General features: G+C 40.0%; 1 protein-coding gene across 5 annotated transcripts in view; it reads right to left on the bottom strand.

Annotated features, from left to right (window-relative positions):
- Positions 1–13,070, bottom strand: part of SFMBT1 (Scm like with four mbt domains 1) — a 153,344-nt gene that overhangs the window by 23,360 nt on the left and 116,914 nt on the right. For all 5 annotated transcript variants that reach the window (XM_030927965.1, XM_030927931.1, XM_030927991.1 and 2 more), the window contains 6 exons: positions 12,659–12,747; positions 9,926–10,172; positions 8,808–8,902; positions 8,206–8,307; positions 6,192–6,342; positions 3,732–3,814 (listed from right to left, as the gene is read on the bottom strand). In XM_030927965.1, the coding sequence (XP_030783825.1) occupies positions 3,732–3,814; positions 6,192–6,342; positions 8,206–8,307; positions 8,808–8,902; positions 9,926–10,172; positions 12,659–12,747 (767 nt within the window). The remainder of the gene's footprint in view (positions 1–3,731; positions 3,815–6,191; positions 6,343–8,205; positions 8,308–8,807; positions 8,903–9,925; positions 10,173–12,658; positions 12,748–13,070) is intronic.

Genomic DNA, 13,070 nt, shown 5'->3' with positions numbered 1-13,070 from the left:
TCGACTCCATGCATTAGGGAAACCATTCCTTCCTCTCCCCTACAGAAGGTGAGACTTATCCTCTGGATAGGGTAAAAGAGAAGATGCCTAGGTAAGAGGACACAAGGAACTGCTGAGGGCATGCATGCCGTGACAAAAACAGCGGTTAGCCTATGGACTGCTGAGAGGCCCAGCCCTCCGCCTCTACCCACCAGGCAGAGGACTAGAAGACACTTCTTATGGTGATATGATAAGCCCAAGAAGAAACACATAATGATACGGATTCGGGTTTCCCCAACAAATGGCCAATCAGATAGGAAAGTTCAAGGTTGACAAGCTCCATCTACCTGCTCAGAGCTTCCAATCAGCTCTTCCTTTTAGCCACCCATTCTTAAATATAGCAACAACCAAGAATTACTAGACACCTAAGAAGATGAAAGTTGAGAGTAAGAGAGACCAAAACAGACAATCAACTTGGAAAAAGCAGTGATTATGCGAGAAGAAAACTTCCCAAAAGGTGTGTGTGTGTGGGGTGGATTAGGGGTGTTAATTAACATCCTCTGAGAGATAAGAAAAACTATTGCATCCTTAGAGCAAGAATAGTATGACATTAAAAATAAAGAAGTGCTGAGCACGGTGGCTCACGCCTGTAATCCCAGCACTTTGGGAGGCTAAGGCGAGTGGATCACCTGAGGTTGGGAGTTCGAGACCAGGCTGACCAACATGGAGAAACCCCGTCTCTACTAAAAATACAAACAAATTAGCCGGGCATGGTGGCACATGCCTGTAATCTCAGCTGCTTGGGAGGCTGAGGCAGGAGAATCGCTTGAACCCAGGAGGCGGAGGTTGTGGTGAGCCAAGATCGCGCCACTGCACTCCAGCCTGGGCAACAAGAGCAAAACTCGATCTCAAAAAAATAAAAATAAAACTAAAATAAAATAAAGAAGTATGTGTCATCCCAGCACTTTGGGAGGCAGAGGTGGGTGGATCGCCTGAGGTCAGGAATTCGACATAAGCCTGGCCAACATAGTGAAACCCCATCCTTACTAAAAATACAAAACCTAGCTGGGTGTGGTGGCGGGCACCTATAATCCCAGCTACTAGGGAGGCCGAGCAGGAGAATCTCTTGAACCTGAGAGGCAGAGGTTGCAGTGAGCCGGGATCATGCCATTGCACTCCAGCCTGGGCAACAAGAGCAAAGCTTCATCTCAAGACAGACAGACAGACAGAGAGAAAGAGAGAGAGAGAGAGAGAGAGAGAGAGAGAGAGAGAGAGAGAGAGAGAGAGAGAGAGAGAGAGAGAGAAACTATTCAGAGTTCCAGAAAATAAAAAACATGATGCCAAAAATTAAAAACTCAAAAGGAAGGTCAAAAGACAAAGTTTAGGAAATCTTCCAGAAAACAAAGCAAAAAGACTAAGAAACATAAAACAAAGGATAAAAAGATTTAAAAAGCAGAGGTTTGATCCAGAGGGCCATAACCAAATAAAAGAACTTCCAGAAAGAGAAAAGAGACAAAACGGAAGGAAGGAAATCAAAGAAGTGATTCAAAAAAATTTCCCAACACAGAAAGGCATGAAGATCCAGAGAGAAAGTGCCCACTGAGAACCCAGCACAGTGGATGAAAACAGGCTTGCATCAAGATTCATCACTGTGAAAAGTGGTTCTATAATCTTCCAGAGAGGTGGCAAAAAAGCCTGTCATCTACAAAAGAACAAAAATAAGAATAGCTTTATAACTTTTAACTTCTTGACAGTAACACTAGAAGTTAGAAAACAAGTGAGCAATGTTTTCAGAATTCTCAAGTAAAATAACTTCCACATTGAGCCAAATTATGAATCAAGTTAGTAGAGTGAAGACATTTTCAAATATACAGTGTCAACAAAACTTTACTTCCCTTGCACCGTTACAGGAAGCTACTGAGAGATGGGAATCCATCAAAACAAGGAAGCAAACCAAGGAAGAGGAGGCCATGAGATCTCTACAAAACAAGGGACCCCAAATCATACAAAAAGGGAGTGGGCAATTCCCTGGGTGACAAGGGCATTTCCATGATTAAAACTACACAGCAAAGCCGGCACGGGGGCTCACACTTGTAATCCCAGCACTATGGGAGGCCGAGGTGGGTGGATCACCTGAGGCCAGGAGTTCGAGACCAGTCTGGCCAACATGGTGAAACCCAGTCTTTACTAAAAATACAAAAATTAGCCAGGCATGGTGGCGGGCACCTATACTCCCAGCTACTCAGGAGGGTGAGGCAGGAGAATCGATTGAACCTGGCAGGCGGAGGTTGCAGTGAGCTGAGATTGCACCACTACACTCCAGCCTAGGCGATAAGAACAAGATTCTATCTAAAAAAAAAAAAAACAAAAACAAACAAAAAAAAAACAAACAACAACAATAAAACCCACAAAAACTACACGGCAAGTCTAAAGAGCAACCCATCCAGAGAGACAGAGAGTGGAAGTTGCTAAGAGGGATGTCTCTTTAACAAAAGTGTTAGGAATCACAAATTTCCTGATGTGACTGCTTTTGCTAATGAGAGACTACTGGGAGGTGTGGAAAGCAGCAGCAATAGATAAAAGAAAATTAAGTAAATTAAAAACAAGGAAATTATTATTGAGGATAAAAATTTTTAAAAAGAAACAATCATAAAATACTGCAGTGCCAGGTGCAGTGGCTCATATCTGTCATCCCAACACTTTGTGGGGCTGAGGTGGGCAAATCACTTGAGGTCAGGAGTTCGAGACCAGCCTGGCCAACATGGTGAAACCTCGTCTGTACTATAAAAATGAAAATTAGGTGGGTGTGCTGGTGGGCGCCTGTAATCCCAGCTACTTGGGAGGCTGAGGCAGGAGCATCTCTTGAACCCGGGAGGCAGAGGCTGCAGTGAGCCGAGATCATGCCACTGCACTCCAGCCTGGGTGACAGAGCAAGACTCTGTCTCAAAACAAAACAAAACTGTAGTGCTCAGCTGTAATATTTGAATGCATATCATAATGTAAAAAATTCATTTTGTATTTAACCAAAAATTGTAACATAACTCTAAAGGAAGAAGAACAGGTCAAGACAGAGAAGAAAGGAAACAAAAAATAACTAAATGCTAATTTATCATAATATAGAACCAACAGACTCAGTACCATAAGACAGGGTGATGTTAATTTGTTTTAATAAAGTCAAAGTTTTAAAATTAGAACCAAGTGACATGTCTAAAATAAATGACTCAAAAGATAGAAGCTTTCCATTTTGAAAATGAAGAAATACAACTACTAGAATTACAGTGAGAAGAACAGGAAGTAGTTACTTCTGGGAAGGGAGACTGTGAAAAGGGGTAGGGCGGGGACTGCTATTTTACCTTCTAAGCCTTTTACTGCTACATGGCTTTTTAAACCACATGCATGTATTATTTGGATAGAAGAATTTAAATAAGCTTAACAATTTTTCTCCACTTAATATTTCAACAGTTTTTCCTATTATTGAATCATGAAAAATAATCATAAAATTTCAAATTCACATGATTTCAGCTAAGAAAAAATAAAACCAATAAACTTATAAAACTAACTTAATTAGCAAACTAACTGATTCACTTCTGCAGTAAATGTATTTTCCTTTAGACCATGTGATTATAATCACCACTGTGCTCATCTGGATTAAGTGAGATGATTATCCTCAGAGTAATAACCACGGAAAGCAAGGGAAGCGCAGCAGTCCCCGCAGCCCTGCATAGTAGCCATGAGGTCGTGGGGGTCCTCACCGGAGGGAAGCACCTCTGGGGAGCAGCTTCAGCACCACACTGTTTGAGGTAGTCAGCCCAGTCAAAGTCCTGGCTTGGGTAGCCTAGGTGGGGATAAATGAACAATGATTCACACTGCCACACTGCACATGCTTGCCTGGCTTCACCACTCACCAAGGGTCCACTCACAACTTCCAGTGCTGCTAGTCTGACAACTTTGATCATTTCAGAGGGGCAAAAAGCATTCTATAAATCTAGAGCACTGTTAATTTTATAAAATAGAGCAACTCTGGTCAAACTGTAATAAGACAATGAGACTCTTTGGATACATTTTTAAACTTTCAAATTTCAAACTAGGCATTTATTTTGAGCACTATTTTATAGGATTAGTTGCTGGCAATTTGCCAAAAGAATTTAAGACAGTTATGAATGGATTTGATTTGTATATATAAATCCACTCTTATTGTCAATTCTAAAGGGCTCAGGCTCTTAAGGAAAAGAGACAGCAAATAGTACTAGTTAATCTGCAAAGACAAAGACTTTTTTTCTTTGTTAAAGCTATTTCCTGAAATGTGTCTCAGATATCACTGCTACAAATGCTCTTGTCATTTTCAGATTCATATATTACAAAATATCAATGCTTTTATAATCTAAATCATGTGTTTATTTTAGAAAAAACAAGCTTAGCACCCCACTTAAGTCTACTAAGGTTCTTGACGGAAGCATCTCCAAGCTGCTGCTGACTCAGAACCATCTGCATGCAAGAGCTGAGCAAGGCTCAACTGCCTACTGTGTCTGAGCTGCTCTCAGCGTCCTGAGAGCTTAATGTCTCATAGGCAAAAAACAGGCTACTCAAGTCTATGCCCTCTGACAGCCCAACAGTCCCTGCCTACCTGAGACTGGCACCATGTTCTCCCTTTGCCCCCACCTCAATTCCTGACAGTACATTTTCTGCCATTTTCAGTTATCTACTACCTTCCCTCTATTTACAAAGACACAGTTGATTTGTCTATAACAACACTGAAGGCTTCAGTGTTTTTAACAATTGTTTCTTCCTTTTCATATAGAGGTGGCAAGAAGAGTAAAGAACTTGGGATATCCAGAGCGTACCTGCAAAGCAAGAACTTCCTTCTGTGGCTATTCCACACCATACCCTCCAACCAGGCATTCTTCTGCTGTGTTCACTAATGGAGGAGAATCTAGGAAGTTCTGTTAATATTTCCCCCTATTTGCCCCTTGAAGGGGCTGGGTTGTACTCACTGAGCTTGTCACTCTTCCTAGGAATAAGCTCAATGCCTGGCTTACAGCAAACATTACGTAAATGTTTGTTGGATGAATAAAAGCTAATGAAAGACAAAAGGTTCTGAGTGTATGACCCTTGTTAACACGAAAGAGTACTTCCAGCCCAGTGTTCCAGCAGTCACCATTTGGAAAGTGATGCTATGTTTTACTGAAAACCTACTAATAACATATACATAGACTGCCAATCGAACAATCTGATTTGCTAATATTAAAAAATCAGATAAACATCTGAAATGTTCTAGATTATCTAAGTTTAAAAATATTAAAAATTTCAGTCAAGCTCAACTAAACCCATTAATTAAGAGCCTTGATTAAAGGATCAAAGACTATATTTTGCAAAGTTGCAAATATCAGGAAAACGAGCTTTTATTTTCCTACCTACTGCCTGAGTCCTACTCTTCACCATAAACTTCTCTCTAGAAAGTTCCCTCCATGATAAGACTCAGACACCTAAAGATAATCAGTAATCTACCTTCTAACTCTGGCTCTATGGCCTCTTCTTTAAGCCAGCCCCAAATGCTCACTGTGCATCCAAGCCCACCCCTCTGCCACCCCTAACAGACATAAATGGAACTAAGGAGCCAGCACAGAACCCAAGTTCGAACCTGGCTTTCTAGGCGGTTATGAGGGCACAGATAACAAAGTCAGAGGATAGAACACACTCTCTTTTTTTTTTTGAGATGGAGTCTTGCTGTCGCCCAGGCTGGAGTGCAGTGGCGCGATCTCGGCTCTCTGCAAGCTCCGCCTCCGGGTTCACGCCATTCTCCTGCCTCAGCCTCCCGAGTAGCTGGGACTACAGGCACCCGCCACCACGCCCGGCTAATTTTTTGTATTTTTTAGTAGAAACGGGGTTTCGCCATGTTAGCTAGGATGGTCTTGATCTCCTGACCTCGTCGTGATCCACCCGCCTCGGCCTCCCAAAGTGCTGGGATTACAGGCGTGAGCCACTGTGCCCAGCCCACACACTCTCTTTAATAGTTTTTTAGCTCAATTTAAGACTTTGAAATATGTAAATATATGGAATCTAGACCTTTCCTTACACTTTTCTCAGACCCCAAAAACGTTAGGAACAGGCTAGGGCATGAGGAGAGGGACAAAAGATTTCAGCAATGCCATCTGACATGTCTTATCTCAAGGAGAAGCTCTCAAGTAACAACTCAGAAGAGAGCAAATGTGTACCTGGAGGGGGGCTGATGTGTAGGCCATTCTTCAGACTCCACTGCACAGGGAAGATGCCAGGACTGTCGGCGTGGCACACAAAGGATCGCCGCACGTGGTTTTCAGGTCGCAAGTCATCCATTTCCACCAGAAAGTACTTCTCATCAAAAACCTATACATGCAATTAATAGGTGAAATAGACAAATGCATGTGCTTTTTCCTTGGCACAGCCAAACATACTACAAAAGTTCATAATCATGTGGGTATTAATAATACTAAACACTAAATGTTAGCTCTGTGTTACATAATGCATATAATTACTGTTTTAATTAAATGCTTTTCATGTATCAATTCAGTTTCAATCTTCTTAATTGAATGAGGTAAGTACCATTTTATATATATATATAAAATACATATATACTTTTTGGAGACAGGGTTTTGCTCTGCTACCCAGGCTGGAGTGCAGTGGCATGAACGTGGCTCACTGAAGCACTGCAGTCTTGACTTCCTGGGCTCAGCTGATCCTCCCACTTCAGTCCCTTGAGTAGCTGGGACAACAGGCATGCACCATCACGCCCAGCTAATTTTTTAATTTTTGTAGAGACGTGGTCTTGCTACGTTGCCCAGGCTTGTCTCAAACTCCTGGGCTCAAGTGATCCTCCTGTCTCAGCCTCGCAAAGTGCTGGGATTACAGGCATGAGCACCACACCTGGCCCAAGTACCACTATCAACTCCATTTTGCAGATAAGGAGAATGAGTTCAAACACAGGTTAAATAACTTGCCCTAGGTTACAAAATGAGGAAGAAGCAAAACCTGGACCCAAACCCATGTAGTTGGGCTCTGAACAAAATTTAGTCTAAACTTAGTGAGAAGCTTAGTTTAAGCTTATGCTACTGTGTATTAGTTTTTCAAATCCTAGCCCAGTTTCAAATGCCAACGAACGAACTTTATTTATTTACTTATTTAGAGACGGAGTTTTGCTCTTGTTGCCCAGGCTGGAGTGCAATGGCACAACCTTGGCTCACCACAACCTCCGCCTCCCGGGTTCAAGCGATTCTCCCACCTCAGCCTCCTGAGTAGCTGGGATTGCAGGCATGCGCCACCACGTCCAGCTAATTTTGTATTTTTAGTAGAGACGGGGTTTCCCCATGTTGGTCAGGCTGGTCTCCAACTCCCGACCTCAGGTGATTTACCTGCCCCGGTTTCCCAAAGTGCTGGGATGACAGGCATGAACCACTGAGCCCAGCCAAAGAGACAACTTTATGAACCTCCTCTGGCTTCCCACTAGCCCTCCCTTCAGACTCTAGATAGGGCCTTCTGGCCCCACTTTCAGGCTCAGAATCCCTCCTTGCTTTGAGAATAATCTTCCAAGACAGGGAAAACTTAAATCTCAATAGATCAGACAATTTAGCACCCAAGCAACTATTCCTCTAGTCACATTCAACTTTGGCTTCTATTTTCAGTAAATGTGCTTCTGCTTTAGTTGGAAACTGAAATTCTCTGGCCAATGCCTCAGTTGTAGTGACTGAGCAGGGCCTTGATAACCTTACTTCTTACTTTTGTCAGTATTCCAAAAGATTAAATCTGAATCTGGAATACATAGCTGGAACCAGGCCACTGCTAGAACTTTTAACACTAATTGCCTAATCCCCACTCATCTCCTCATTCCAAAGAGCTCTGCATCTAGTTAGACGTTGATGAGACTGCCTGCCTCCAACTTTACAGATACCCTGCCTCCTAAAGGAGTTAAATCTCCTTTACTTATATACAGCTAGGCCTGCCCCAAAGAATGCGTCCCCTACTAGTCTAGTGCCCAGGCCCAAGATTGCTTTGGCTAGGGTTACCAAGCTCTGAAGAAGGAACTGGCCACAGCAAACTGGACAAATACAAAACATGCACAGAAGTAATTCTAACTGCACGGCTTAGAAGGAAAAATGGGTTGGATCAATAGAGCTTAAAGATCAAAACACTACCAATTTCCTAAACCAGTCACCTTGACAGGGATTCTTACCAAGAGAGTTATCCCCATTTTACCTTAACAACTGTAGCCGGAGAGATCCCAAAAGGAGACCAGGGGTCTACAGCTTCCAATTTCATGTTTACAGAGAATGTATGAATGCCAATAACTTGTTTGTCCTGAAATGCAGACACCAAAAGGGGATGAAAACATAGTATCTGAATCAATTTTACACTTACATGTAGCTGAATCCTACTGTGATTAATAGAAATATCCAGCTCTGGTAAATCCTATAGTTTTCTTCTTTTTTTTAAATGTGCAAAACTAGCCAATATAATTTTCTTCTCTGGAAAAAACTATCCAGGAAAAAACAAAAACACAAAGTGCTTCTACTCTCTACATTCAAAGACAAGGAATATCTGGAGGAAAAAACAAATTTATTTTATAAGTTAGGGGTATGTAGTTAAGGGTAGAAAAGAAAAGATTCAAACTACTTCAGGAGAACTTGGGGAGAAAATCTAGACAACTGTTAGAAGAAAACAAGGATGATCATCAGTCCAGTGTTAACACACCCTCCATTCTTACCGACTGCAGGGGCTACTTTACACTTTCACCCTTGGCGTTGCTTTACTCTACTGTAAGAGGAGCAATACCGATCTATCACATGTTTTGTTTTTACCTTAAATAAGTAAGATGGTAATGGCTCTTCCTCTTCCTCTTTCACTTTGGCCAAAATCTCTTGCCACTCAGCTTCATTTTTTAGATGTCTGATGGCTTTAATAAAACATGACAACATGCTTTAGATGATGAGAAACTTACACTTTTTACCTGTCCTGAAAGCATTCACATAAACAAAAAAAAGTCACTTTCCACTGGAACTAGAAAAGTATTCAAGCCCACTTATATCCCTCTACACTTAAAGAACTTGCACCTTAACTTCAGCACTTTGCTCTGTGCAGAGCCTGGACAGCTTGGCTTTATGAAAATACCTACAGTAGGATCATAAGGATTGCTGTAATCCATAAAATTGTAATACAACATCCAAATTGGGGCACATAATAATAAATGCAAATTGATTTAAACTAACTCCAGAAATACCAATATTATTGGTATTTCTTTTAATCAACAATTTGCTGTGACCCAATTTTCTATATACCTAGCTAAATGCTCCCTAGATAATTTTTTCTTTATTTTATCTAGGTCAAGGGTCAGTATGGGTTGGCACAGAAGTCTATGAGGTATATCAATAAGTGCGGTAAATTATAAAAGCAATAAAAAGAAAAAAATAGGCACTTGGCCAGGTACGGTGTCTCACGCCTGTAATCCCAGCACTATGGGAGGCTAAGGTGGGCGGATCACTTGAGGTCAAGAGTTCGAAACCAGACTGGCCAACATGGTGAAACCCCGTCTCTACTAAAAATACAAAAATCAGCCAGGTATGGTGGCATGTGTCTGTAATCCTAGCTACTGGGGAGGCTGAGGCACAAGAATTGCTTGAACCCGGGAGGTGGAGGTTGCATGACACTGCACTCCAGGCTGGGTAACAGAGCAAGACTCTGTCTCAAAACAAAAAACATACAAACAAACAAAAAAACAAAAACAAAAACAGAACAACAAGAACAAAAAAGAAAAATAGGCACTTAGTTTAACAACTCCATATAAACTGTTTTGTTACAGCTCTACTATGATAATTAACAAAGGTTTTCATAATATGTAGAATATATTTTTTTAGCCTCATAGATATTAATAACATAACATGTTAATGCCACAGAAGAAAAATGCTCTATTACTCTTCACCTGAAGGAGGCTGAAGCTCGTATCCCTGTTGAGCAGCCCAACCAACGTGATGAAGAAATGGATCCAAGTAATACAACCAATGTTCATAATTGTCAGAACTTTCAAGTCCTTCATAACGTAGCTTCAGCCTTCCTCCAATGTTTTCTACTACGGTAACAATCCAAGTGCTTAAAGAGTCCTGGAAAGCTTGACATTCTAGTCTGGATCCTGGAGCAATGAGATCTAAAGGATTCCTCCCATTACGGAGCTATAGGATTAAAAAGTGAAACAATCCAGTAAGAGAAATTAATATAATATTTTTGAAAAACCACCTTCTAAATGATCTCAAACCAGCCTTCGTATTTTTTACCTATTCAAAAGCCACTGACACTAAATTGTCTATCATCATACAAACCTCTTATAGTATTATTTCTAGGTGATATGAAAATGTTTATCTTAAAGACTATCTATAATGCAGTAAAATTGCTCTAACATATCTCTAGCTCTAGGATTATGTTATGTAGTTTTATTTAGTAAGAATTTTTAAAATATAATAATTCCTCATCTATTATAAAACAAATATGGGCCAGGCATGGTGGCTCACACCTGTAATCCCAGCACTTTGGGAGGCTGAGGTGGGCAGAACACTTGAGGTCAGGAGTTCAAGACCAGCGTGGTCAACATGGTGAAACCCTGTCTCTACTAAAAATACAAAAATTAGCCGGGCGTGGTGGTGGGCACCTGCAGTCCCAGCTACTTGGGAGGCTGAAGCAGGAGAATCACTTGAACCCAGGAGGTGAAGGTTATGGTGAGCCAAGATCATGCCACTGCACTCTAGCCTAGGCAACAGAGCAAGACTCTGTCTTAAAAAAAAAAAAGCAAATATCAAAATACCATCATCATCATTAAAGAAAAAAATCAAACATGACAAAAGTCAAAGTCACCTATAATCCCACCTCAAAGAAAGAACCACAAGAAACACTTTGGCATACACTGTTTTTCTCCATACAAGTCAATATCCACCTCTGCCAGTCTGTCTGTTTCTATGTTTTGAAAAATAGAAACACTGCATACTGTTTCTTAATTTGTTCTTCACTTAGTACATCATAGGTATCTTTCTACAATAGCATATATAACTCTTCCTCATGTTTTATAGTATTTTATGATATTTTACATTGTAAATGGGCAATAATTTATCCAGTTACCTACAGATAGTATTTCAGTTGTTTCTGATTTTTTATTGATGTCATAACAATGTTCAAATGAACAGAGTAAAAGCTTTTGATTACAGCGATGGAAAGGAAAAGTTTAACTCTCACTATCTAGAAGTATATTAAAAACTACAATAAAGAAAAGAAATTCATTATCAAGTTATCATTTAACCATTTCTAATACACAACCTTACATTTTTTTCCCAGTAAAAACTGCTCTGTGACACTTACATATCCAGATATGCAAAGGGACATATGAACAAATGAAGAAAAAGATTCAGAGCTAAAAGTCAGCATGGCAGACTCATGGTCAATGAAGAGTAGAATAGTTTATCAATTCATCCATTCATTAAAATGTTACTGTTTAGTACGTGTCAGGCCCTGGCTAAGCATATATAAACGAGTCAGAGTACAAAAAATAAAAACCAGTTTGAAATAGAGTATTCATCAATCAAAATTTAAAAGGGAATGTGAATGGATCATAGAAGTAAATGTAAGGCCTAAAACCATAAAACTCTTAGAAAATACAGGAGTAAATCTTCTTGACCTTGGGTTAAGCAAAGCCTTCTTAGATATGATACCAAAAGCACAAGCAACAAAAGAAAAACAGACAATCTGGATTACATCAAAATAAAAAATGTTTATGCTGTAAACAATAAAAAGCCACAGAATGGAAAAAATATTTTCAATATTTTGAAATGCATGTATATTTTGAATGCATAATAATACATCCAACTCAATAATAAAAAGACAACCCACTTTAAAAATGGGCAAAGAAATGTCTCCAAAAAGGATACAGAAATGGCCCATAAGCACAAAAAAAATACTCAACATCAATAGCCCTTAGAGAAATGTCAATCAAAATGAGATGCCACTTCATACCCACTAAGTCAGCTATAATAAAAAAGACAACAAGTGTTGGCAATGATGTAGAGGGATGGGAACCTTTATACACTGTGTTTCATATATGCCACAAAGAATTTTGCTAGTATGACAGAAAGTGACAAGATATAACTTAGAAATGTCATAACCAATAAATCCATTTCACAAAATCAAGAGATCTATATTCATTAACAAGCTCAAAGGCTACACTAACTTAAAAGGACTGGTGAAAAGCAGGTGGAAGGCAGGAGTACAACAGGTCCAATGTCTTCTGAGCAAAAAAAAAAAAAAAAAAAAAAGGGTGGGTTGGGGTCTCCAAGTCACCTGGGGTGGGAGTTACAAATGTCCACCTTGAAGCAGAATCAACCCCTGCTTAGTTTCAGAGTGAAAGCCCTCAGAAGGTCCTATTTTCCAACTGTATAAAAGAATCTGGGAAATTAGATTTTTTATGTGTTAGCAACTAATTCAGAAAATATTTAGGCACTAGGCAAGTCACCAGTTTGCAACCTCTAAGGGTAAGTTTAAAATTCCCAATACCTGTGCCTATGTCTCGAATAATAATGTTTATTCGCTTCAGAGTGATAAATAAGCAACCGATTTTAAGATTCTTTGAAAGATCAGATGGGTTTTCCACGCCGATGTGGCATATAGTAATACTCACGCCCTCTAGCAGTGGAACAGGAGGACTACATGCTCCTATCAGGGTCTGCCGCAGAAACTCATCCCAGTCAGACACTTTATCTCTGATGCCTAGATGAGGGAATAAATGACTGATTACTCAAAATGCCAGCCAACAGAATGCAGAGAAATAGAACCAGTGGAGATGGTTTAGAGGTATTTCTCATTTTAAGATCTAAGAGTCAAACATACTGCTTCTTTGAGAGCTTGAAAAGATAAAACAAAATAAAACCAAAAATACTTCTCTAGATGGAGCTACTTTCTGGTTAGTTTATTAAGAGTTGTATATAAAACAGGGAGAATAGGCCCAACTACCTGTTCCTAAAATTTTATCCAGAAGGTACCTTACTTTATTTTTTATGATGGAAAATTTCAAACATACAAAAAGAAAAATG

Source organism: Rhinopithecus roxellana, chromosome 1, assembly GCF_007565055.1.
Source record: "Rhinopithecus roxellana isolate Shanxi Qingling chromosome 1, ASM756505v1, whole genome shotgun sequence".
Lineage (NCBI taxonomy): Eukaryota > Metazoa > Chordata > Mammalia > Primates > Cercopithecidae > Rhinopithecus > Rhinopithecus roxellana.
Note: the sequence above shows the minus strand (reverse complement) of the source record. Positions and strands in the feature narration are given on the sequence as shown.